This window comes from Neopsephotus bourkii, unplaced genomic scaffold, assembly GCF_033783945.1.
Source record: "Neopsephotus bourkii isolate Nb327-2 ecotype Australia unplaced genomic scaffold, CSIRO-AGI_Nbou_v1 NB_1293, whole genome shotgun sequence".
In the NCBI taxonomy this organism is placed as follows: domain Eukaryota; kingdom Metazoa; phylum Chordata; class Aves; order Psittaciformes; family Psittacidae; genus Neopsephotus; species Neopsephotus bourkii.
The window spans coordinates 666,101-693,634 of NW_026901777.1; the positions used below are offsets into that span (position 1 = coordinate 666,101).

Sequence of the window (27,534 nt, forward strand, 5' to 3'; positions counted from 1 at the left end):
TCAAATCCATCTTGAAGTATTTTTACTGCAAAATTATAATACAAAATAGTTCTTGGAAGCACTTTGTCTGAAGCACAAGCCTCACACAGCTCTACTCTTTTAACAAACTCTTGATATATACAGGTTTAGGACCCTTAATAATGTTGACAATAAAGCATTGCATTTCAATCACTGATCAGTTCAGCTGACACACAGTATATAGCCCATATATATACATATAGCCCACCCTTTGCTTTTCATGTCTGTAGCTTGATTTCTATTCTAGCTGGCAAGTTTTCAAAGAAAATGTAAGAATTCATAAATTACTCAGCCACCATAAATGATTAAACTTTCCAGTTTTCTATTTTATCTAAATATACAAATTCTACAAAAAAGCTTCAATATACATTTCACATAGCTGCTTTCTGAATACATTTGTTATTGTAATCTCAATCTGAGCTATGTCTATTAACCAGAATTATTTCTTCCATCTTCCTCCTCCCTGATACACACATTTATTGTAGTAGCCTGGCCGCCCCAGTCCTTGATTTTCACACAATATATGTACTTAATGTCATTAGCGATGCATCTGTATTCTGTCCTCCATATTGCTCACCCCATCTTTTCCCAACAACCTGACTTCTCTTCAGGTTTGTTTGGATTTTTTTAAATATCCACTCCTAACTGCTCAAAGCAACAAACAACATATAAATTACTTGAGAAACACCAGAGGTGTTTAGCAAGTAAGTTCAGTTATATATTCAGTAACAGCTTCTGTTACTGAATAAGCAGCGTAACACTTCATACCATCTTCAACTTATTGTTGCCACAACATACAACCAGTTCATCTAACCATGCTTATCGGTGATTAGAAGCTCATAAAATTAATCACTGTCCTTTGTATATGAACATTTAAAATTGTATCGATCCATGCTCAAATAGGCTTATTAATCCAAAAGAACTCCATCTTTCTAGTTTAGTTTTGTATACAAAAATATGTTTATATTCTTTAAAATGTACACAAAGGTCAGCCAAAGCATGACTGATTAAAGAAATTCTGAATAATAATGCAGTGTTGATATTACTCAACAATACCTGAGGCTTACAGACTCAGTAATCACTACAAATCCACTGTATTCTCCAAATGAGTATTATACACATAACATTAGTATCTGCTCAGTTGGTTGGCTTGCCAAGTATGACAGTCTTGGGGCTTTCAATTCGCATCAGACGGAACCCAAGCTTTCTGTTATCATACTGTGACCTGCTGATCTAAAAGATAAAAACCATAATTTAACCTGTAGCGTCATTTCTCAGTTTGCACGTGACATCACTGTATATTAGAAACTAATACCAACAACACACCTGTTTTCACTAATGCTTTGCCCCATATTCCTTCACTTCACCCCCTTTTTTTAATATTTTGTCATTAGATAGCACTGGATCCACCTATTATTTCAGAACATCTGCTTTCAGGGAACTTAAAAAGTTATAGCTTATGATGACTTAAAGTAATGGGCAAACATGTATAAGCACTGTGTGTGATACATAAGGGGATATAGATCTACATAATCCTTGCAGTATTTTCATATAAAAGGATTAGCTTCTTGTTAACTTGGAATGGAATAAGCACATTCAATTTCCAGTAACATTACTTACTTTCTTCCCTCAGCTTTTTTAATTCCTGTATTATATCATTATACAAACTGGATAAAAGCTCTTCTTGGGATTTTGTGCCATCCAAATAAACTAAGAAAGAGGAAAGAAAGTTTTCATGAGTTCTGTGCCAGTTATTTTTTAATAGCAATTGTCAGAGGTTTTGGTATTCCTGTGTATGCCATCAGAAGAGATGACAAAATAAACCCCAAGAACAGTACCTCCCTTTCCTTCATTCACAAACTTGTTTTAGAAGTTAAAAAATGGTAATAACATTAGGACAGTAGAGTAAGGGTTCCTATGCAGTCAAAGACCTCAGGTTATTCCTCAGCTTTAGGGTTTCAGCAAGTCAAGGAAAGGCATCACAGTTCCCGTTCTCACTGTACAGTTAAGATGTGTGTGCTGATGAAGCAGCCACTTGAATTCTCCCAGTGGGTAGTCCAAGAGCTGTATAGCTGTGAACATTACACAAGCTCTTGGCGGTGCCTCATCAGCTGGCCCAGCTTTGAAACTTCACATGCAAGACTGGTGACTGCAGTGCACAGTCATACATAAGACACTAGGAAGTGTCTTACGTGACTTAACCAGGATTTCAGTTATGATCTGAAGAACCCTGACAGTGCATCTGCTGTCATCTCAGAAGCTTCCTATTTAGCCACACATATGTGCTAGCTTATTACATACACCATACAAATGTGCCATTTAAAACAATAGCTTGTTAAATGGATTTAGTAACCAGAAGCTTTGTATTTTTTTAACTTCATCACTTTCATTATTAAAAAAATCCAACTCCCATATACTAAAAAAATAAACCAGCAAAAGACCCAAACCTACTGTGCAAGTGCCACAAAGACCGCTTTCTCCCATTCAAAAAAAAACAACCCCACAGCCCAACGATAACTGTGTAATTGTGTAAGCGCCACACTTAGCATTTTCTAAGTTTAAAATTAGGGATACCATACCAATGTTACTTGCATTCTCTTCCAATTCACTTTTATATTTCAGATACATAGGCCACACGTGTCCATCGAAGTAACCCGGTGTATCTGCTGGCTGATAGACTCTGGTGCTACACAAAAATATATTTGCTTTTCCATACAAGTTTTACATTTCCCCCTAGTGTCAGCTGATTTAATAACAGCATCTATCCAAAATAAAAATAAAAAAAAAAGACTGGCAGGCAGTATGAATATCGGAGCAAAGGAGGCTCCTTTGTTTTAATATAATCTGTGATATAGACTCTTGCTAATTTACCTATTTCGGCCAATCAAGTTACATTTAAGATAAGGTAAAAGTTGTGGGTCTGGGGTTTTGTTTAATTGAAAAAGTAACTTAAGCTGTACTGAAAGTGTTACATAGAATCATACAATCATTAGGGTTGGAAAGGACCTTAAGATCATCTAGTTCCAACTCCCCTGCCATGGGCAGGGACACCTCATGCTAAACCATGTCACCCAAGGCTCTGTCCAACCTGGCCTTGAACACCGCCAGGGATGGAGCATTCGCAGCTTCCCTGAGCAACCCATTCCAGTGCCTCACCACCCTTACAGTAAAGAACTTCTTCCTTATATCCAATCAAAACTTCCCCTGTTTAGGTTTTAACCCATTACCCCTTCTCCTATCACTACAATCCCTAATGAAGAGTCCCTGCCCAGCATCCCTATAGGCCCCCTTCAGATACTGGAAGGCTGCTATGAGGTCTCCACACAGCCTTCTCTTCTCCAGGCTGAGCAGCCCCAACTTTCTCAGTCTGTCTTCATACAGGAGGTGCTCCATCCCCTGATCATCCTCGTGGCCCTCCTCTGGACTTGTTCCAACAGTTCCATGTCCTTTTTATGTTGAGGACACCAGAACTGCACACAATACGCCAAGTGAGGTCTCACGAGAGCTGAGCAGAGGGGCAGGATCACCTCCTTTGACCTGCTGGTCATGCTCCTTTTGAGGCAGCCCAGGATACGGTTGGCTTTCTGGGCTGTGAGTGCACACTGAAGCTGGCTCGTGTTCTTCTCATAGACCAACACCCCCAAGTCCTTCTCTGCAGGGTGGCTCTGAATCTCTTCTTTGCCCAACCTGTAGCTGTGCCTGGGATTGCTCCGACCCAGGTGTAGGACCTTGCACTTGGCATAGTTAATGCCAAGTGCATGGTTACCAAACCAAATTACTTTTTGGGGGTTTTGTTTGTTTGTTTGTTTAATATTCAGTATACAGATTTCCAAGTTTTAAATAACTAGGGGTTTTGCCTAGTCACATCCATCATCCAGCCTGGACACTAAAGTGCTTAAAGGTGAGTCTAATGAGAAACCAACAAAGTGGAATCAACCAAATCCTCTGCAGCAGATTTCTTCACTCAGCCAGCAGATTCTGACTGTGCACATCTATTGCTCCAAGCACACAGTATTGCACCAGATTTGTAGGCAATTCAGACATTGGCTCAATAATCTAAGTAAGAGAACAAGGTGCAACTAGTGCACAGTCTAAACAAAGTATACACTAAACCCGCACATGAATATTGCTACTTTAGCAATAATCTTCATGTGGTGTAGTCAACCAAAGATAAGACTGCTTAGTATTTTTTAAACTGTTTCTCATTTTAAACATGGTTTCACTCCAATATGCAGCCAGTAATCTAAATAATTTAAGATCATTTATTTGGACAATTTGTTTTTATAGTGTTTCTAAAACATTTTAATATCTCTGTGCTCTAATATAAATAAATGAATCATAATGATAATAAAAAGCCCCAAACCAAGCCATAAACCAAAACAACCCCTCCCCCATTTCAGCATGCTTTTGTTAATGTTGGTTAAATACCCACACAGTCTTCCCTGTGAATCAAAAAGGACAGATGAACTTAATAGCTTACATTTTGCAAGAACCAAAATAAAACCAGTATAAAAGAAGCAGTCCAGGTTAGGGGGCGCAGTGACCCTCCATGAGCAGCAACCTTACCTCCTTCTCCTTTTGCACTCTTCATAAGGAAGGGTCAAAAAATATCTTCTATTCCACAGTTCATTAAGTGGCCTAAGATAATAACATGTTTAGTTCCCTCTTCCTTTTTAATGTGGCTTTAATATACCAGGTTATGTATTACTGCTTACTCATAATTGTATAGCAGAAAGCCTTCAACAATCAAAATATAAACAACATCTGTATTTTTCAGATTGTCACATGTATTTTGTGGCTCTTCTGTCACAACACCTGAGCTTGCTGGGCTTTTCATCCAATTGCGAATACTTTTCACCATTTCATCCATATAAAGGGCATCAAGTACTAGATGGAAACAGAAAGTTAGGCATCCCTAAAAAAACGAGAATTAAAAAGCCCTCAAAACCTAGGTTAATTGGTAAAAATCAAATAATGTACATACAAATCTAAATGAAAGGGAACAGGATTAACCCCAGATATCTCTCACACATATGAGTAGTTCCATGTTTGCAACTGATGATACCCTGAAACTAAAGCTGTCCCCAGGACTGGGGTATTTTTGGTGGTCTCTCTGAGTTTTGTAGCACCAGAAGGTGTGTGAACACATTTCACAGCCTTTCCCCTGACAACAGAAACAGAAGGGACTGTTCCCATATTCCACAAAACTTCTTAAAAAACTTACCCTGAGACCTGTACCCTTCTGGCAATTGTCACTGACACAGGTGAAGGGAGCAGGAGCTCAAAACTTTTTGCTTTGAGTTTTTATTGGGTGCAAGTATTTGGAAGGTGGGGATGGATGGATGAATTGGAAGAATGCAAAACAGCACAATGTAGCACCTGTTTTCTTCTGTAGACATGTAAGAACATACTGAGTAAGTACTGAAAGGTATAGAGAAGGCAGCTTTTGGGTAACAGAAGAGCAAACACATTTTAGAGGATGTTTTAAGAGCAGCATTAAAGCTACATAGTTGAAACTGAATGTCCAACTTAACTCTCCAGTTTCACATTCCAATTTCAGGAAGTCTAGAAACTGAGCTAAAGACTGCATAGCTGAGAAAGAGTCAGTTTACAGATACAATTTAAGGGTCTGGCCAATATTCTGAGTAATACATTTTGTGACCACCAAGTATCAGCAGAGATTAGCCAATAAGCAAATTTTCACAACTAGATACGACCTGAACCAAAGCATTAGCCTAAAGTGAATCTGAATCTAGAAGTTTATAAAATTAAATTGGCACATTGAGCCAGCATTAACCATGAACTTCATCTGGTCTCTATGTGTGATCTGACACGAAATAGTGGTGTCAGAATCAGATCCAAGTTTTGACTGATTTGGAGTAAGACAATGAAAGACACTCAGTGGACAGTAAGAAGTGCTGAAGCTCAGCATAAGAGAATTTCAGTACAACATTTAAAGCAATGCATCAAAGTTACTGACCATCATATAGCTTAAATCCACGTTCATCTGTTTCTACTTCAGACTCTGGCTGAAGAAGCAAAAAAAAGGAGTATTTTCAAGGCTGCTTTTATGACCACTGTCACAGATACATACTCTTCAGTTACAAACATGGGGGTTATACACTTCTGTATCCAAGTGATTAAATTTATCTTCAAAATTAAAATGTTGTATAAAACTGTTAAAATAGAATACAAACACAAAAATATTGTTTAATCTGGAACAACAAATTCTCCCAATCATACCTGAGAAGTTCATTAGAGCTTTACTTCAGAAGTAAGAGTTCCTTCACTATCCTTAACAAACAACTCCAACGTCAATGCAAAAGTTGTCCTTCTGTTTTGATTTTAGAGACAAAGAACTACTGATTGCTATACTGGTGTAGAGTTAACAAAATTTCGTTAACTTCATTAGCACAAAGTATCTTGAAAAAGATCAAAGACGACAACGGACTTCTTTTTGCTGAGTATATTCAGTGGTTCTTGCTACTGTAAGTTCAGTTACCCCAGTGCTCATTTTATTTCTCATGAAGTTAACATTATTTTAAGCAGCATCAATTTTAAAAGTTTATCACTAGGAGAACTGAAAACAGAAGTTACACTAAAGCCTACGCAAGCCTACTTTTACCTATCAGGTCTTTCCATCAATACAGTTACCTTAAAGAAGTCATCTTGACAGATTACATCACAATTGGGAAGCATTTTCTTAAGCTTTTCTGCCAGTGTTGTTTTCCCCCCATTTGTTACACTGAGTTAGAAAACAGGAAAAATGCATCAAGATAAAAATCAATATTTTAAACATATGTACATGCTAATACACATATTTATGTAGAGTTAGACACAAAGAAGCAATCCTCCTCCTTACCTCCTACCCCCCAAAAATGTTTATTCCCATTAAATACTTGCTAGCTCTGAAAAGATTCAACAGTAAATCTAGCAGTGCCAGGAAAGAGGTTAGGGAAAGGTGGTACCTGAGATCTCAGAGACAACATTTAACTTCTTTTTTGAGGGTTACATGTTATAAGCTGAGACCATTACATGTTGTATTTGTAATCTACTTTAAAAAAACACAGAATCATAGAATAATTAGGTTTGGAAAGTACCTTAAGATCATCTAGTTCCAACCCCCATTCATTCAGAAATAGAAATTACATCATTTCATTCTGAAAGGAAGACCAGTCTTTAGTTGCAGAGGAAATTTAATTGCTAATACTCACCCTCCAAGGCCAATAACCAATACCTTCATGGTTTTTCTCCTCAGTTCTTGCTTTTCACTATCAAAAATAGTAGCCAGGGAAAACTGTTAATTCAGCAACAATGAAAGCAGCTATTGTATTAAGAAACATCAATTACAGATAAAACTTTTTTTTTCTTTTTGCAAGGCTAAAGCCAGAACAACTGCTTGTTCTAATGCTGACCAAAAAAAAACCTGCAACATTCACGCCGCATCACAAATTTGCCTTAATATATTAACCATTTGGGGGGAACTCTGAGACTCAGTTCTGTCAACATGAATACCACAAGATCCCTCAAGAAAAGCAATCACTAGATCAAGCAATAATGGTATAAAAAAGATTGGGTAAATAGAAGCTGTGGTGGCAAAACAAGCAAAAATCTTAAAAAAGAAAGAAGTGACATGCTGAGCAAGACGTTTTAAAAATTTCATTGAGAGTTATAACAAAGAGTATGCTCAAGGAGTCTTTTATGAACCTTGTCTTAGCGTGAGAATTCACCATTGCGTCGTGAGACTTAGCGGCGCCAGTCATACAAGTGCTTCCCTTCTGCTCCACCACAGAATAATCTGGAGTCATTACAGCTACTGTAAAGGCACTTTGGCCATTTTAACTGACTTAGCACTGAGACGGACTAAATAGCACTTGATCATCTTCAAAAAAGAGCAAAGACTGAAACCCTGGAAACAGTTACATTTGTTTACCCATACCCCTGTTGCTGCCAAGTAACCAACCCTGGGGCTGTGGCTGGCTGACCACCTTCAGTGGTCAGACCTGCCAGAAGACACAACCCTGCCTTTCCCTGACTCTTCTCAGAACTTTCTTCTGCGGTTGGTGTTTGAACAGTCCATAGTGAACTACACTGGAAAACTAGTCCAGCTGAAAAACAGTTCTGCAAAAGAGGAGGGAAGGGAAGAATGTTAGTTTTCAGCAGCGCAAATTCCAGTTTACCATCCATTTAACTGTGCCTGTAAAGGTATGGTGCAGCAGAAAGACAGGCAGTAACGGGGATGCTTCTCTTGGCAGCAGCACTAGTCTACAGAGTTTGTCAAACCAGTCTGTCAATCATTGTTTTCCACGAGCATAAACCCATTAACTATTTAACCACATGCAAAAACCCCGGTTTTCACCTGGTCTGTCCTCCTAGGTCATGCTTAAGGAGGTAAAGCCTATGACACCTAAGACTGAAAATTACTATTTCCCCTCCCCAGCAAGCCAGTATCTGTATTTAAGGCATCAGTTTGAAAGTAAAACCACACTATTTCTGTGAGGGTAAGCTTCAGACACAGAGTTTGCATTTGGTGCAACAATTGAAAGTTCAGCTGTTTCTCAGGTCTGTGATGTGGTATTTTCATGTTTAAGATTTTTTTTTTTGTTAAAATAAAATAAAAAGACGTACTGACTAGCCCAAGTCATCACCAGTGTGATAATGTTCCTCTGAGTACCTGTAGTAGTTGGCACTGGCAAGTTTGTAAGTTAGCAAGCAAGGGTTTTCTAAAAGCACTGTCATTGTCAAGTTCAACAATGCATTGCATGTTTGTGGTATTTGCTATCTATCTGGAGACTGCAAACGCATGATCTTTTCTAAGGAAGCAGTGATACTCAGTCCATAGAAAAATAAAGAACTAAAGATCGCCAGTAAGGTTTGTGTGCCAGAGGATTAGCCTTTGTCCCACAAATAAATGCTATGTAACAAACTAAACAACATCTGGACACACATGCTGAGCTTTGGACTCTAATTTATGTCACTGTCTGTACGAAAGCAGACTTTTTGCCAGCTTCAGGCAAAAAAAAAAAAAACAACCCAAAACCCAGCATGAAAAAGCCCACCAGAGCTCTTTCTCCCCCAGAATAACGTGGAGCACCAATTGCAACGACAGATTGCTCACCAATGTTGTAACACTGAACTCCTAAACTACCTGGTCTCGGTTTAGCATCTTTAAACAGGACATAAACCCGTGCTAACCCCAACAAGGTACCGCTTCCACCCTAAGTTTTTCCAACAGCGCGATGGAGCTGCAGCACGCGGTGACAGCCGAGGTATGCTTCCTCCCAGGCCCCGCCACAGCCGGGTGGAAGTATCCCGGACACCGAACCCCACCGCCGGGACACGAGGCGGGGGTACCCACAGCTCCCAGCACCTCAGCGTCTCTGTGGCAGACGTACTTTAGCCGCTGCTCACAGACACCGGGACAGCACCGAGGCAACCGCCCCGGCCCAGGCGCTTTCCCTCCAATGCCCCATCACGGAGCTACCCGCGGCACGAGGCCGCTGTCACACGCCGCGCACGGCGCAGCTCACAACCCACCGCCGCCGAGTCACGGGTCACTGACACACTGACACACTCACTGACTCACACACACACTGACACACTCACTGACTCACACACACACACACACACACACACACACACACACACACACACACACACACACAATGCAGATACTCGCCCGCTCTCCTGAGTCCTCGCCGCCGCCAACCGACCCCCGAGAGCGAACCCCTCCGCTTCACGCAGCCCCCCCCTGCCCCGCCCCATTGGCAGCCTCCTCCTGCCCTTCGGGGGACGGGGCCTCGGCGTGCGCGGTGATTGGCTGGGTCCTCGCCTGGGGCCAGCGGAACTTCCGCAGCCGCCACGGGGGGGCGCTGCCTGTAGCCCCAGCTTCCCTCGTTCCGCCACTCCCCTCGCCCTTCCTTCCTGCGTCCCTCCGCGCGCTGGTTCGGCAGCCGAGAGGGTTACTCCAGCTGAAGGCAGACCACTACCACTGCCTCGTCTGCACACCGGCCGACTCCAGCCATGTCTAAGCCGCCACCTAAACCTGCCAAGCCAGGTAAAGAAGGGCCCCGGCGGCCCTTCCGCCTTCGGGCTCACGGGCCGCGCGCAGTCGGTGAGGAGTAGCCCGCTGCCCGCTGACACGTGTACGGTCTGGGGGTCGGGTCTGAGCTATTAGAGCAGGGAGTGGGGAGCGGGGCTGTCCGCCTGCCCTTCTCATTTCCCGCCCAGCCACCCTTGCGCTGCACGGGTAGGGGAGGCAGCCGCTTCCGCCGCCCTGTCTCCAGCGGCTCCGCCTGGAAGGGGCTGTGGAACTGCCCCGACCGCGGGTCTGGGTGGTGTCCCGCGCCTGCTCTGGCTCGGAAGAAGTTTCGAGAGTGAGCCTCAGCCAGAACCGGCGTCCGGGGACAGGCTGCCCATGGCTCGCCCTGGCTGCCCCGTGGGCGCACGGCCCGGCCCTCCGTGCTCGGGCACTGGGCTGCCGAGGGGAAGCTGGTGTAGGCTAGGATGCAAAGGAAACCCTCTAGCCTGTTAAGAAACGGGTTGAAATACTCCGGCGTTTGCCCAGCGATTGCGTGGGTTAGCAGTATGTTGACACATAAAAGCGGTTTTATAACATAGTCGCATGATACCTATGTTCTTCTAACGCGGCATCCGACTGCTTCCCACTGTAGTATTCCCTGCAGCCAAACGCGCAGTGTGTCCTTTGACGTTTAACTGGCGTTAGTGTGCTTGTCGCCCTTTCTGGTACATTTAGTTACTGATACATAAGTTCTTTGCTCCTCCGCCCTTTCTAGGTAAATTTACTGAAAAGTTAGTTGGTGTTTTCCAAACTATGATTACTGATCCCTAAATACATCTGAATTTCAATATTTTTTGCACTTAGAGTGATATTTGAAATACTGGTGGGTTTTTAGAAATAATTAAATACATAATATAATTGAGTATTTTAACTAGACAATTAATAAAACAAGTTTTTAATTTGAAGCCAAGTAAGTGCAAACCCAGTTTTGACCATCAGCCTTGAACAATACAGGGAAGGAAAATCTTTCAAAGCTTTCTGAATGTAGAATTTCGTCCATGGAAGAATTTTGTCTGTCCTGCAGTTTGCTAAGATCTTTCTGAAAAGAGCTTACTTGAAATTAGAAAGTCAGTAGAGGAAGCATTGCTGTTGCGGACTCTCACAGAAAGCTGGTACTGAGGAAATCTGTGGGTTTCTGAAGGGGTGTGGTGTTGCTCTTAACAGCCAAATATGTAAAAAGGACAGATTTTCCCAGTGAAGTTGGTAATTCAGTTTTCTGATTTGTAGAAAGATTAGTCAGTTTTAATGTAGGATTCTTACAGAGTTAAAGGCTTTAGCCCTACTTAACCTGCAAGAGCTGTTACACTAACGCAGATGTGTTAGGTCTAGTACTATGTTGCTGGAGTGCTGTTTTGTGATAGGCTTGATCTGATAAAATGCAGGCTGCCATCAAAAGAAAAAGTTCCCTACCCACTTCATACCCTGCTATTCCCTTTCCATTCCATTTAGTGATACGGCAAGTTGGATCAGGGCTCTGCCTTCTTATGTTACGTTATTTTTATGTCTTAATGAACTTGCTGAGCTGGTTTACTGCATGACTGTTTGACACAGCAAAAGGAAATGGGTGGAAATAAATAGCTGAAGAAGGCAGAGGGAGAGAATAAAACTCTTGGTAGTGGCTTTCAGAGCAGTAAGATTAATTTTGTCAAACCCCTAATTTTTGAAGAGAAAAAGTTTTGCAAACTGTTGCTTCCCCTTCCCCCCCCCCCCCCCCATTTTCAAGGATGGACTGTCTCCTAGCATACTGCAGAATGTTTCTGTAGTTACATGTCTGGCTTTATTCTGTCTATAATGTCAGTGATGCGTGTGGTACTGTCATTGAATCTCTCAGGGTTATAGGCATTAAACTGTCCTGATTAAAGAAAAATAAATACAGGAATTGCTTGTGCTGAAATAGTTGCTACCACAGTGTAATGCTGTCCCTTGGTGGCTTTTAGACTGCAGTTGGTGGAATGGCATAGTGCATTTGGCCAAGCTGTGTTGATTAGTCTTCACTGACTGTTATCAGTTGTCCAGTCTATAAACTGGGCTATAACTTGGGTCAGGGAACAGCGAACCTGCTTGCCTTGCTGCTGAATTGTTACAGTTCAAGAAGAGCTGTAGAAAAGGTTGCTATCTTTCCTTTGTGTTCGTGGGCGGGGCAAAGTGTAGGCTAGGTAGAGATGGAAGGAGATGTGTCAGGGAAGTGATAATGTTAAGTAAAATAAATAATCATCCTTTGTACAGCATCAGATGTTCACTGTACATCACAGGGGTCTTGGACCTCAGTGTTCAATGGCTGGACAGTGCTTTAAAAATGGGGGCAGGGGAAAGAGATGCAGAGAGAGGAAAACTAACTGGCAATAAGTGTGGTTTTCATCAGTACATGAGAGCATTTGATCTGACAGAAGGCTCCTCTATTAATCCTGTGGCATGCACAGCACATTAGGATTTCAGTTACAGAGAGTGGTTTTGACATCAATATGTTTTGGACAACCATCTGACATGTTTGTCAACATGTGAGCTAGTATTTTGGGGTCTGTGGTTAGCCCTTGATTAATGGATCATGATTACTTTTAGAGGCTTTAAAAAGCTTTTAATTTCTAGTATTTTTATTTTTTTGAGACTTGTTAAAAAAAAAAGTGCCTAGCTTTGCTTTTCTACTAGGCCTTTGCATTGTTACTTTTCTAGCTGTATTTTCTATTTAGACTTGCTACTGAACATACAAAAGAGTGGAGTGGGAGTTGAAAATAACAAAGACTTTCTTCTCTGTCAGCGTTATGCAACAGGAGGGTTGCCCCTCTGTCTTTCAAGAATTCTCTTGGTGTCTCAGACTGCATTGTTCTTTCTCTGAAGAGTTCATTGACTTAAACATTGTGTGTTAGATGCTAATCCTGTTTACAAAAGTTACTTACTTTGAACTTGACAAGCTATATTGGCTTCTGCTGTTCGTCTCCTTGAACAATGTTTTCTGTCTCATATTTTTCATTAGTTTTACACAGTGGGCAGCAACTGCTTTGGGGGAGATGAAAGTGGTATATTAATGTTTTAAAGAAACCTTACTTAATTTTGTATCATCCAGATAGAGTAAGGTTTGTTGATCATGGCCTAGAGTCCACACAACATTTACATTTTATGGAGAAAGACCAGTCTTTGAGGTAATCAGTTTTGAATTAATGCCAGTTGAGAGGAAGGGAGGCAGGAGGAAATATAACATAGGTAGTGTAAAGGGTTACTCCCTTTAAGTAGGTCTGTTGACCTTCGTTCTGATTTTCTGTAAACAAATGCTATTTGCTTCTTCCACTCCAGATACTGAATGATGCAGTCATAATTGTTCCTGGGCTACCCCAGTTTATCATCTACACTGGCACCAGTCTACCCTTTGCATTCTTTTCACCATGTCCCTAAACAGATTCCTACCTTTTTTTGTTTGTTTAATACACCATCCCCCCCTTCCTTCCCTCTAATTTGTATGCCCTGTGTTCACTGTTCACTTCCCCTTTTCTAACAAGCACTACTTAGAAGTAGATGGTTCACTAAATAGTGGGAACTCCACTTTTTTCTCAGTTGGTACAGTCCTAGAATGCTGATTGTACTCTGTCTTTACAAAAAGCAAAGCTACAAGCTGCGTCCTTGTAAAACATATTTCTGCTAGTTTTATTTCTGCTTGAAAGTCTGGATGTGAAGCACCTTATTTTCAAGTTCCTCAGAAGAAAAAAAAAATCAGTCTGGCTATAATGTCGTTCTAATAAAATTGCATGTCTCCTAAGAGATGTGCAGATCATAACATGATGCTAAAGCAAACTATGCCAGCATATCAGAAGTTATTCTGATCTGCAGCTTACCTCTGATAGTGTGACTTGACAAAAAGATTGTATCTTCAAAATGTTGGTGTACACTGCCAGGTTGTATACTTCTTTTGCAGATGCTTAGGCCAGCATTGAGAAAACCAGCATGCTGTCCTTTTGCCACCACACTTTCTGTGAGGTCAGGCAGAAGATGCCTCTCACTTCCTTCAGAGAAATTCATCTGAACCTGTATAAGAATTCATACTCCCAGTTACACAGGTTCTGGGAGAAGCCTCTAAAAGCAGCAGAGACCCTGGAAATCTAAACTGTTCTTTTTCTACCCCATATTCTAAATCTTAAATATTTTAACTTTTTGGTCTGTTACATGTGCAGATTCAAATTAGTTGTTTTCAATCAGGTTGGTGCTAGAGAGAGGACCAGATTCCCTACTGCTTCTGTGCAGTCTTACGGGAGCAAGGAGGAAGATAGCTGATGACAGCACCGAATTAGCTTGGACCTTTATACGAGTTGACAGACTTGAGGTTTCCCAATTTATCAATGGGTGACCATGGCCACTTCTGATTTTTCTAGAGCATAGAGGTTATCCCTGTCTCTGTATTACAGGCACTGATAGTGCTTAGTGATACCCAATCTGCTTTTGTAAAGTAAGTTAATTATTCTGATTTTCATAGTAGTCTAGACCTGCTTACTCTAAATACAGCTATGGAAGATGCTGCATCATGATCAGTATCTGATTTGTAGAAGCCTGTTTGCATCAGTGAGATTTCATTTTGTCTGTAGGGGAAGCAGGATATGAAATACTAACCAAGACTGCTGTTGGTCCACTGGGTCCAAGCTTTGATAGCACCTGTCAGTATTGGCTTACTGACATGCTTACTTTCTTAACTAAAGTAAATGGTTCTTGTACCAAGTACTGTTTATTTTTTTTTGGTTGAAGAAGTGATAGAAATTGATGGGTAATGAAATTATCTTCCCTGCTGTTTGGTGCTGGGAGTTCACCTTCGCTTAAATGTAATGCTGTCCAGAGATGGATCTGTTTTTCTTCTCCCCTACCCCTTTCTAAAGCTTCTAGTATTTTCAGAAAATGGTCATTTTATTACTTTGTATTATGAGCACAGCAATGATCTTGTTTCAGTTGAGAAGTTGCGTATATAAATTATTGTTACTGTTTATCAGCTCAGTTTCTTTACTTTTATGCACTTAGCTGAGAGGTCATGTCAGAAATCTGAGTTGCCAGTTTCCTTTCCTCACAAAAGCAGAAGTGTATAGCAGAAGTTATCCAAAATAATTCGAAGGGCATAAGGTCAGCCCAACCTGATAAAACATTAGGTTTTCGTTGCTGGTTACAGAGAACCATTGGTTTGACTCCTTTACCTCATTGTATTGCTGAGGGAGGGTTTGTCAAATTGTGTCTGGGGGAGTTTGTATGCTAAGAATATTTGTATCTGATTGGTATGTGTAACAAGTTAGTTTTTTTTATTTGTCAGTTGTTTTGCAGATTTTTAATGCAGATTCTCTGAGAAGGGAAAATATAGCATTGTGGCTAAAGTATGTGATTGAAAAGAAAAAACATTTAAATTTGTCCTTGTGCTTAGGAAAAGCTTTAATGTGGAACACTGTTCCTTATTTGCTTTGTTTTTAAAAGGAATAATCCCCTCTTTACTCATGCTGAGAATTAGGTCATTTAATGTTTGCCTGGTGCCTTGAACTCTTAAAAAGGTACTTGTATCTTTTGTGTTCTACTTTATTTTTCCTTTAGAAGTACTTGGGGGGAGTTGCAGTTAGTCAACTTTGATAAGTTCCAGTCAGTGCTAATGTATTATTTCTCTATTCTACATGAATCCTACGATGTAGTTCATAGCAAAGCTGTAAGGGTGAGCACAGGAAGTCACCAGGTGATGTCAGACTTTTTGCTTATTCCAAAGGACACCTGCCAGTACAAGCTCCAAGTCTGTCTGCGTGCTGAGGGATGGGCATTAGTAGATAAAAGTACTTCAAGTGATTACAGGTACTCATATGCCTAGTAAAATACAATTTAACAGCATTTTCAGGCCTGGGACTCAAGTTTAATGTACCCTTTGCATCCTTGCATTTTGTTATTTTAAATTTTCTAGGCTGTTTATTTTTTTATTTTATTAGAATTTGGCACAAATAACTGCCATGCCAGCGTCCTGTTGTTATTAGCTCTTAAATGCAGCAACATAGCCAGGTTTAATATCTGTTTATGAAGAAATATTTAAAAGATTGGTTCCAGTAGTGTGGGTACTGTTTTACTCCCATGTAAGGTGCCGTAAAATTACAGTTAATTAGACCTGCAGTTCTGTAGATTAAAACCTTTGCATTTCATGACAGGAAAATGTTTTAGAATGAGTTGTGCTGTGTGTGACACCACAGCTTGACATTTTGGGAAGTAACTCTCTGTTTCAGTTGTGGAGAATTAAAAAAAAAACCAACAAAAAACCACCACCAAACACCATCCCCCTCCCCCCCTCCCCAATTGCCTTTTGTTTAAACAACACGTCAGCAATACTTTCATCAGTGTCAGTGTTTCCATTCTTTTTTTCCTCAGGGTGTGATAGCTTTAGAAAACCTGTTGACACAGATGCAGTACATTATTACAGGAAACACTATGACGTACACAAATCTGTATTTGTTGCTTTTCCCTGTCTTCTGCCATCTTCTCATTTCCCCTTTTAATGTATCTTACTCTTCCCTCTTGTTGTCCATTTCCTCCTTTTACGTACATAAAACCTTGAAAATTGGTTTGTGATGGTTAAAGTCGCCAGAGTTGTCAGAGTGCAGTTCTATCTTGTGTTTATCTGTCACCCATGTAAGAAAGCCAAGGAGAAGGGATAGTGCTCTTGCATCACCCATCCTGTTTTGTCATGTCTTTCCCTTGTCTGTTTCTTTGTTTTTACTTCTTCCCAGCTTCAGTTCACACATTTCATTGTGAAGCTCTTAGATCTAAGAGGTATGTCCTTGGTTCATCATTTCTGTATGGATAACAGACAGATCAGAAGTTTCATCCTTTTTTTGGCTGTTGCCACAGTACAGGTGTTTAGTTTCTGAGGCAGAGTCTGAGAGTGTTGGACCTTTTATGTCTAGGAAATGGCTGCAGAGAGAGAGACTAGTAAAACCAAACTGAAATTTCATGGTGTTATTAAAAAATAAGCTCTGGCAAGACGATGGGATAGAGTTACAGATCTTAAGCAAAATCATACACATTTGGCAATCTAAAATATTTACACGGATTCATTTTATGGTTATAGTTTTACGTACACTTAGCCCCCAAAAAGAATGAGACACAAAACTACAGAAATGTTTTGCATAGTAGTTATGCCTTGATGTTGGCATTCATAATTTTTCTTAAACGCAGTGATTTCTGTGCTACTGCATTATTTTCCTGATCTGTAACGATTACAAGTGTGACAATATGTTGCAGACATTGGTCATTGTTATATTTCTTTATTCTTAATTCTGCATCACTTGACAAATCTGAAATTATTAATAGAAATCTATGCAACATATATGAGTGTGGGTGTGTGAATGTGACTAAAACTACACTTTGCCTCAGAAATTGATTGTAACGCTTCAGTTGACCTGCATAGTGAGTGTGAAGTCCTTGTTCCTTGACAAGAAGCAGCTTATGTTTAGCTGATCAGTCGGCCCATTTCTTTTAGAACCTGTGCTGCTGGGGTGAGTCTTTTCATCATGATAATAATTTTCAGAGGCATTACACAAATTTGTTCAGCAGGCAGCTTTAAGGAATTTACTTGGATTTGAGGGCTGTATGTGTATGCTATGTTTAGAAGGTATGATACTGATATTGATTTTGTTTGTTTCCTTTTTAGGGCAGGTTAAAGTCTTCAGGGCCCTGTATACATTTGAGCCCAGAACGGTAAGTGCATCTAGATTTAACTGTTTTGAGAAGCGTAATTTTAATCTTGTCTGTAACAATATTTTTTTTCAGTTCTGCTAGGGTTTTATTAGATATGGGTTATTAGATTTGCTGTATTATGTTTTCAATGAAAAAACCTTTTTGCTGGTGTGAATATTATGTGAATATTATGTGAATAAATCTGGCTGATTAATCATCACTCTCCTTTTTTAAGTACAGCTCTTTTTAAAAGCAGCATGCTTTCTTCTCTAGTATAAGTTACCTGTAATCTAAGATCAGCAATATACATGATTTTTTGCTTTTCTTCCAAAGACAACAAAGATAATTTGAGAACGAAAAGATTTTGTGAACTGAGCACAGCTAGAAAGGGTATGAAGTTAACAAACACAAGATGTATTTCACTGATTTTCTTGCACAGTGCTCTGTTGGAAAGACCACAATCTTTTCCTTTAGTTATTAGGAAGGTCACAGATCTGAAAAGTGAGCTGTAGGCAATTCAAACTACAATATGAAAGACTATCAGGACTGACTAATTGCTGGAGAACTTGAGTTTTTGTTCTTTTGAAAGGAGAGCTGAGTGTACTCTGCTTTATCAAGGTATTTGTTTTACCTAAGTACGCACATTCAAGTTTTTGTTTCCTTTTTTTCTTTCTAAGCCAGATGAACTGTACTTTGAAGAAGGAGATATTATCTACATCTCAGACATGGTGAGTCTCAGACGTCCAGTAAGACTGAATACTTCTGAGATGCAGCGTATCCCTTCTAAAATATTTTCCTTATTCTCTGCAGAGTGATACAAACTGGTGGAAAGGAACTTGCAAAGGGAGAACTGGACTAATTCCAAGCAACTATGGTAATGTCTGTATTTCCATTTGCAAGGTCATTCACAATGAAAGGAAATCACAAATAAAAATGACCGATACACTGATTTTCAAAAATTGATCACAGTATTGGAATTTAAGAGTCCTCTACGAGGGTATTTCAGAATACATCTGCAGTATAGGTCCCCACGGTATATCAGTCCTGGACAAGCTGTCTTGTATTTTTATTGCCTGCAGAAAGCTTGAATGTTTCAAGTATTCATGTTTTTGCTTGTGCAGGTAACAACAACAGATGCTCTCATTTTTGAAGGGAAGAGCACTTGGATCTAAAGGATGGTTTTATAGACGGCACATGAAACTGAGGCTTCTATTCTTGGTATTCTAAATCAATGTATTGAAATTTTTTAAGATCTTCTTATTAGCAGTATCTTGGCTGTATTCCTTCAGTCTGTACATTGCATTTGTTTTAAGTAGACCTAGGGATGGATAATGGCAATCCTTTAATAGCTTTGAGGTCAGGAAGCCCAATACAGTGTCAGGTGGCCTCTTACAGAGGTAGATAATCAATACTGGATTGTTAACTAATGGATATGAACTGGACTGCATATGGACAGGAAGCTAAATCAGATTGTGAGTAGTTCTCTAGACCTTCTTTGATCCGTCCTCTCCCCACCTTCAGAAATGGGACTGCTTGCTTTTTTTACTTTTTAATGATTATATTCAGCCACAGAAAACATTATTTTCTTGGGCATTGCAACACAATAAATATTCCATACCTGTTTGAACTGAACAGAAATGCTTTTTCAGATTCAACTAAAACCACTTTGAAAAGCCCTATGAACAGACCACACAGCACAATTCTTCCAAGTCCTCCTAGGAAACGTAGGCAGGGTAGCAGTTTTACACGATAGATTGCAAACTGCTAATACATTAGTAATTGTGGCTGCTTCATGTTGTCCCTTCTTCAGTAGGAGACATCTTCTGGAATAAATCAAAAGTTTTATTTCCATACAGGTGCCCAATATCTGTTCAGTTTCAGAAGTAGTTAAATTTCTCTTTTTTCTCATTTCAGTGGCAGAGCAAGCAGAGTCTATTGATAACCCACTGCATGAAGCTGCCAAACGTGGTAAGCGTAATTTGCGTAATGCTATAGGGTGATTTGTTTGTTTCTACCAAAATAATAATATACTTAAAATTAATTTATCCTGTCTGGTTGTGTGGTATTTTGAACAAGTTATCTATTCAGTTTTGCAGCTTTTAGAAGCTGAACTCATTCACAGCCTGGTAGAATTGCCACTTTGTGATTTATACACACTGAAAGAGTTTAGTACCATCTATTTAACTATGTAGGGATCTAATAGTCGTCTGGGAGCAGAAGGAAAGGTTTGATGTGACTTGGACTGATTGTTTTTTGAATTATAAGTGTTGCTGCTAATCACTTTTTTTCCTCACAAGTTCATAGAAGGACTGACACCCTTCAGAAATAACTGGGTGCCTTTAATGGTTCTCTTAACTTTTCAAAGAGGAAAAAAAATCATCAAAACTGAATTTGTCTTTCAGGCAACTTAAGCTGGTTGAGAGAGTGTTTGGATAATCGAGTTGGGGTCAATGGCTTAGACAAAGCTGGAAATACAGCTCTGTACTGGGCATGCCATGGAGGCCACAAAGGTATTGGAGAATTTTTTTGAAATGTTCCCTGGTTTTCTTCATTTGCCTGTTAGTCTGTTTGCTAAAAGTGCAGTGCTAAATAATAAAGCCAAGATTTTTTAAATGTCATTCTAATTTTTATTCTAAGAAAGGTTAAAGCTTGCTTAATGCAGTCTGACTCCTACAGATTTTCATTAGCTGTTTTGATCACTCTTTCTTTGAATCTTAATCAGAATTTAGACTGTGAATGCAAAAAAGTCTGTTTTATTTCTGCTGAATTTTTTTGTTCACCCCTCCCACCCTGTTTTATGCAGATATAGTGGATGTTCTGTTTACCCAGGCAAACCTGGAGTTAAATCAACAGGTGGGTTAAACCAGCTGACCCTTGCAGTAGAAGTGTGATGTTAGTCATGCTTGATACAAGCTGAAAGGTTTTTTTTCTGTATTTTAATCCTGTTGCTTTTCCCTCTAACTCCACAGAACAAATTGGGAGACACAGCTTTGCATGCTGCTGCATGGAAAGGTTATGCAGATATTGTAGAGATGCTGCTGGCAAAGGGTAAAGATCTTCACCAAGGTTTCAACAATCTGTGTGGCAGACTAGACTGCTGAATGTTTATTAATCTGTATTTAAGTGTTTTTCTGTAACCCAGCTACGGTCCCTAGCCAGCTTACCTGTCTGACTTCGTAATCCTTGCAGAAAATTGTGGCAGCTGTTTGGAGAATAGACATCTCACCTGCTCAAGATAAATCTCATCCTGCTTTGCAGATAAAGTTAGGCACTTAACCCTAGAACAGCAATGACATCTGCTTCCTGGAAGGGGAAAGCAGCCAGCGAGTTCCCTAGCCAACTGTAGCTTATGGAAGAGCATCCATAGTTTTTATTTTACTTTAGAGCAGTACACAGATGAGATTCCCATGTCCATTACTGTTCAACCCTTGCTATTGAAACACATACTGTAATGCCATTGCCCAAAAAAATATCTGGGATAGTTATTCATGATGAAAACTTTCTACTCTAAAGGGGCAAGAACAGATCTGAAGAACAATGAGAGGAAACTGGCATTAGACATGGCAACCAATGCAACTTGTGCTTCCCTTCTTAAGAAGAAACAGAGTGCAGGTATTTCAGGTTTTGTTATTCTGTTACATTCTTTTCCTTTTTAGGGGACACTTGGTATTTTGACCAAATATCGGTATGCTGATAGCTGTAAAATGCACTTGGGAGCTACATGGGCTGAAAGTTGTGTTTGAAAGGGTTCTCTTTGAGAGTGCCAGTTCAGTGGAGCTATGCTAGAGACCTGTGGTTTACCACATTCAGTGTGGCTGACTCCATACAAAACGCCATCTTGTGTCAGCAAGAGGCAAAAGAGCTCCAAAGATGTGGAAGCCATAATAGAAGGGGAGGAAATGGAAGACAGACTCTTCAGAGTGAAGAGACAGAAAGCAAGTAAGGATGGAAACTACCTTAAAAGCAGCATACCACAAGGGACAAGGTATGAGACCAAAACAATGTGGTATGTTCCCCCTTACGCCTGTCCATTCCTCCAGACTAAGCCAAACAAAGACCAATGGATGCTCCTCTTTTATTTCCTTATTGATACATATTTTTTTTTTAGTTTCTCATTCTTGTGTCTTTCTAAGTGACTCCCTAGTAGAGAAATAAAGGAAGAATGCTTTCAGGTATTTATCAAAATAGTCTCACTTCCTCCCACTTGAGTTTATTTCTCCTAATAGCGCAGTGTCTGTGTCCAAAAGATAAGAGTCTGTTTTAAAAACCTGAACAACGACTGCATTGTTCAGTACTGCATAATTAATGTTACCTGTAGCTTTCAGGAGGCTGAAGTTAGGGTGGGAACTGCAGGTGAATTACACATGAAATGAGAAATTACTTAAAAACACAGGCAGAGTTACAGCTTGTGTAAGTGAGGTATGCAGTCTAGCAACTGTATTGTCACTGGGTTAGGGAGAACAGATGGGATGCTAACTTGTGGGTGGTTAGCGGTGGGAATTAAATGATAAGAATAGATGACCACAGCTTTAGAAGGCCAAGAAGAGCAGTTGCAGCAAAAATGCTATCCAGCTTTTTTGACAGAGGTAATATTTGGATTTCCCGGAAAACCCTGACAAATTTCCTTCAGTTTTGACTCAAGAAAACAGTGATAACAAAGAGCAGAGTTTCTTCTGTTTACATATTCTTTTTCTAATATTAGTTAATATTCTTTTGAAGCACTTTTCATCTTTGTCAACTGTAGGCACCTGCTACAGGAGTATTCTCATGTCCAGAATAATTTTATTAATGTTTAATTTTTTGCTGCTAGGTAGCTTCTGGTGTATTTGCTTGTCTCCCTCTAAATTAATTTTGTTTCATGGCTGACTGATTTATCATTCTTACTTACTTCATAGAATGGTTAGAGTTCAAAGGGACCTTAAGATCATATAGTTTCAGCCCCCTGCCACGGGCAGGCATGCCGCACACTAGGCCATCTTGCTCAAGGCTTTGTCCAGCCTGGCTTGAACATTGCCAGGAATGAAGCATTTACAATTTCTTTGGGCAAGCTCTTCGCCACTCTCACAGTAAATAACTTCTTCCTTATATCCAACCGGAACTTCATCTGTTACCAGTCTCTGGTACTCTCACATGCTATCTTTTCTTGTATGCCTCGGTAAGAGTTCCATGTTCTCAGTCTAACTGCAGTTTTAGTATTATCTTTCTTGTTTGTTTTTCTGTCTTAATTTGGCCTTTTATAATCTCTGAGACACCACTGGTCTGTATCTTTTTCTTGTATTTTACATTTTCTCAGTTATTCACTTCATTCTTCTGTATGTGTTGATTCTGTATTTCAGTATTTCCAGTATCTGTGAGTGAAACAATTGCTGTTTTCCAGAAATTTAGTTCCTATATCAGTAGTCTTCCTGTGCCCAGTTTCAAATCTGTTCCTGTTTAGATATGGCTTCAATCATAGTCATTCTGTGAAACATTTTGTTTTACCCAAGGAAGTTTACTTTGTCTCCATTTAAATTTCAAGTTTTATGGTTTGTTTGTATACACACACATTCAAGTGTCATGTTTGCAGAAGTATATTCTAAGAATTAAAAGTTGTTAAAATCCTGTCACAGAATGCAAAAGGATTGTGCTTCTGAATGGGGGGAACAGTTGTTACACAGAAGAATGGGATTTCTCCTTTCTTGAAGTATGGCCCTTTAGCACAGCACTCTACAATTTGTTTCTTCTCTTTCCTCCCTTTTTTTGCTGCTTCTCCCATTCAAAAACAAACAAACAAAAAAATTACTCTCTTAAGCTTCTTTTATCAAAGCAGTTGAGCAGGTCAGTTTTAAATTTACTTCTTTTTCCTCTTCCAGAAGCCTAGGATAACATGATTATCACTTCTGTGAATTATGTCAGTCTTGTTATGTGTGCAGCTGATATTTTTAATACTTTATTGTAATATGTTATTGCAAAGCTGTGACTGAGTAGAATATTGTTGTTCCTGGCTCTCAGTAGTATAAGATAATACATGTTATATATAACCCATATTCCTGTTCCCATACATTTCAAAATCTGTAGGCAAATAATTATCTGTCACAAAAAGCCCGTACTGTTTATCTTTGTACAGTCCTGACGGTTGATGTAGTTCTCCAGGCAGTGCACACGTCTGGTGAATATACATTAACACTCCTGTTTTCTCCTTAATATCCTTCAAAAGCTCGTAAGTAGATCTAAGAAATATTTATTTGGGAAAAAATGTTTGTGAGAAAAAAAGCAGGAGAAAGAACAAGTGAAATGTGTTTTATTTTAAATAGAGAATGGCAACCAGCTAAGCACTCAGAATAAAACCATAGGGATTCTTCCACCAACTCACCAATCTTTTCCTTTGTGATGTAGTGGTAACGTGTACAGAAAATAGAATGTAAGAGTTCCAGCTCTGGTTCCAAGGAGCCAGAAGATGGCTCTTGAAGGTCACAAATAGATGTGATTATTGGCTTAGCCCTGCTTTTGAGATCCAGATATACAGCCCCATCTGTGTAGCCCTAACAATTCTAAATGATAGAGGAATCAGCTTTCTCAGGTGCTGGTTTGCAAGCATTGCAAATGTGAAGCTTTTTATGATTTTATCCTGTACTGAGAGAACTTTGTTTCTTTCCAGGTACAGTCCGAACATTAAGTAATGCGGAGGAATACCTTGATGATGAAGACTCCGATTAGCTTTCAGCCTAAAGAACTATATCTTGTATTGCCTATGTCATTCCCAAAACATATCTTTACAACTGTAAAAATATCTAACTTAGAGTATTGCAGTCTTCCAATATAGCATATAAATGAGAGGGTGGAATCATGCTCTCCAAAGGAATAATCTTCATGTGTGCAAGAAGATGCCACATTTTAAATCATAGTGCCTTTGGAATTGTCTTACAGAGGAAGTGTGGCATACCCTTATTGTTGAATGGGCAGAGGACCATCCTCTAAATTCACAGGTTTCATCTCAGGCCTTTCCAGCAAGTGCCTTGTGTCCCTGAAGTACGCTCCTTAGACTGAAAGGTCTCTTTGGGATAGCAGGACACTGTTGCTAATGTTTCTCAAAATCTCCCTGGATACCAGTTCCTTTGTGCAGATAATTACTGACAGAGTCAGTACTAATTGATAGGCCTGAATACCTGGTTGAGGTGGCATTCATGCCTGGCATGAATGACTGGTTGACAGGCATCTCGCTGCTATAGAAAGTGACATCTTTTGCCCACATGGAGCCAGGACAAGGTTTGATTTTTTTTTGTTTGTTTGTTTGTTTTGTTTGGGGGTCTTTTTTTGTTGTTTTTGTTTTGTTTTGGTAAATCCGCCCCAATTCCTTCCTGTACCCCTCTAAGTAAGGGGTAGAATGACATGGAACAATCTGCCCCTGGACGCTTTCGTTGTCTTCTCTATTGCTATGGCCCATATTCCTGAAATGTATACTCAGGTGAAATGCTTGCTTAAGTCAGGCTTGCTTGAAAAGTGCTCTTAGTTTTGGACTTAGCGATGTGATTACTTTGCTTTTTAAAGTGCATTATGCTGAAACTATTTGTAGTAAGAGGAAGACTGAATATTTTTCTATTTATCCTGCCTAATGTTTTGTTGGTTTTTTTTACTGATCTCTTGCTTTTATTTTTAAAAGTGTTCTTATATATTGCCCTAAATTACCTCACAGCTTAAGTGTGTTTGAAGGAATGAGGGAAGATGTATATTAAATACACCACAGGTATCTTTAGAAAAGATACCTGAAATTGAATAATCACTTAAAAAATGTATGGCTTCTTCCTGTGAATTAAAGAGGACTAAAAAATAAATTGAGCCACTTTTAAGCTTCCCTGAAGAGTTAAAAAGTAAGCACTTCCTTCAGATTGCTCAAATAGCTGCAGCCAAATATTACACCATACTAAGGGATACTTCCTTGCTGTAATGGTACTAAGAAAATGTTGCAAGTGTTTGAGATGCAGTCTGATTTTCAATTTTTGTTGCTAACTTTCCTGTTAGCAACTTTGACAGATTCAGTCCAACACAGCAGTCTGTGATACAAAAAAGAAAAAAAAAATTTAAAAAAGGCAAAAAAAAAAGTTCTTAGATCGGGGATAAATGAAAAGCTCTGGTACAAGACTGGGGATAAGTGAAAAATCACACTAGGTATTTTAGAAATTAAAGAAGACTAAAGCACTCTCATTTTTAAAAATACATTGAACCAGATTTTTGTATTTTTATTATCCTGTGAAAGACTAGGTACAGGTAAGGCTTGTTAAATGAGCATTTACCAAAGAACACATTGTTCAATTGACCAGAACTGCGTAAGATGAAGGTGTTGCACAAATAGTCACCTGCGAATATAATTCTGAATTGTCTAAGTGTTAAAACCATGGAAAAAATGTTTTAGCCCTATGAGATACTGTGGTCAGCTGAACAGTGATGTTTTATTTTGTATGAACTTGAAGGTCCTAGAGAGGAAAAAATAAAAACCAAAGCCACCAAGCTTTTGTCTCTAGCTTTTATTAGAACAGTTGTTGTATGTGACTTGTAATAGACAGATATTGTCCTGCTTTACATTTTATCAGCCAGCTATTTTTACTAGCTCAGATTTTTACCACTGTCAAGCCACAGGTTGTGCTTCATGCTGTTGATTAACCTGATGCAATTTAACTGTGCAAGTAAAAAAAGACCTGTAGTAAGAGGCTGGAGAAGCAAGAAGGTTCATGTATCTATTATGTAAGTTTTTTCTTGCATTAAAAATCTTCAGTGTGACAGGACATGGAAAGAATAGCTCTTCCCAAATCACCATTTTATCTATCAAGCTTTGAAGGCAGAGTTTTTATTCAGAAATAACTTAATGTGATGTCTTCTGCTGCTGTGGGTTTAACATCCTACAAATTAATTGCAGCATTTGATTTAAAAGTGTAACATTATACTCATGTCTGTGAAATTAGCTGCTGCTGGAAGACCCTGTGTTATTCTGCAGACTGATCTAGGTGCTGCAAGAGAAGAATGGTGACAGAAGCACAAGCTGGGCCTACAGATTGCCTGTGAAGTCTTTACTGGAGAGTCCTGAAGAAGGCACATTTACATTGCAAGGCAGCTAGCTTGTGCTGTAATTTGTTTTGAGACCAAAATTACTTCTTTTGCTTTTCCTTCACAACTTTGTTTTTCCTCATGCATCTACTCATCTTCTGAAATACAAACCACTGTGAGACTTTCAGGCAATAAATTTCTTTTTGCCTAACTTGAGCAGTTAAGTTTTGATTAACAAAAAAAAACCAAACAACAAAACCAACAAAAAAAGGACTAAAAAAACCCAAGCAAAATCACCAGAGCAAAGTCTTACATTTAGGGGGAATTACAGCTGAAGTAAGACTGATACAGTGACTTACTAGTTCTGCAGACCCACTTCTCCTACTTTTCTCCAGTGCTTGTGTCGCTTAAATTTATCTTGGATAAATTTATTTAACTTAGGTAAGTTTAAGACTTTCCAACACAGCTGCCTTCAGGTTTGTAACAATAAGAAAAACAGGTTTTTAAGAAAGCATCAGAATGAAAGATGGCAAGTTCCTGGTGTCACCTAACTGCACACTGAAGGATATTCTGTCTTGTGTGCTTCTGGTTGAATTAGCGTGTGTGCCTTTCTATTGAAAATGAGCTGTGTTCCAGTTAGAAGTGCTGTACTGTTGGGGGATATAAATTATTTGGGTCTTTTTCAAAGTGAATCAGTAAATTTTCTGCTTGCTTCATCATAAATTAAATGATAATTCCTTGTTTTCTAGAAG

At 39.4% G+C, this 27,534-nt stretch overlaps 2 protein-coding genes across 5 annotated transcripts; one reads left to right on the top strand and one right to left on the bottom strand.

The window, feature by feature from the left end:
- Positions 1 to 14,089, bottom strand: NMRK1 (nicotinamide riboside kinase 1). 4 transcript variants are annotated; one of them, XM_061366040.1, is made up of 9 exons: positions 13,924 to 14,089; positions 7,233 to 7,289; positions 6,673 to 6,763; positions 5,999 to 6,047; positions 4,734 to 4,905; positions 4,585 to 4,656; positions 2,598 to 2,704; positions 1,639 to 1,728; positions 1 to 1,251 (listed from the first exon to the last, which is right to left on the bottom strand). In XM_061366040.1, the coding sequence occupies exons 2-9, from the start codon at positions 7,259 to 7,261 to the stop codon at positions 1,232 to 1,234; spliced, it is 630 nt and encodes a 209-aa protein (XP_061222024.1). In that variant the 5' UTR covers positions 7,262 to 7,289; positions 13,924 to 14,089; the 3' UTR covers positions 1 to 1,231. The 4 variants fall into 4 exon arrangements, with proteins under 4 accessions (XP_061222024.1, XP_061222027.1, XP_061222025.1 ...); XM_061366043.1 differs by lacking the exon at positions 13,924 to 14,089 and adding an exon at positions 8,533 to 8,542; XM_061366041.1 differs by lacking the exon at positions 13,924 to 14,089 and having other exon boundaries at positions 4,734 to 4,933; positions 7,233 to 7,282.
- OSTF1 (osteoclast stimulating factor 1) lies at positions 9,980 to 26,993 on the top strand. The gene is made up of 10 exons (XM_061366039.1): positions 9,980 to 10,075; positions 17,739 to 17,785; positions 18,442 to 18,492; positions 18,575 to 18,638; positions 19,679 to 19,732; positions 20,167 to 20,274; positions 20,568 to 20,617; positions 20,734 to 20,812; positions 21,278 to 21,376; positions 24,402 to 26,993. The coding sequence occupies exons 1-10, from the start codon at positions 10,042 to 10,044 to the stop codon at positions 24,458 to 24,460; spliced, it is 645 nt and encodes a 214-aa protein (XP_061222023.1). The 5' UTR covers positions 9,980 to 10,041; the 3' UTR covers positions 24,461 to 26,993.
- The last annotated feature ends 541 nt before the right edge of the window (positions 26,994 to 27,534 follow it).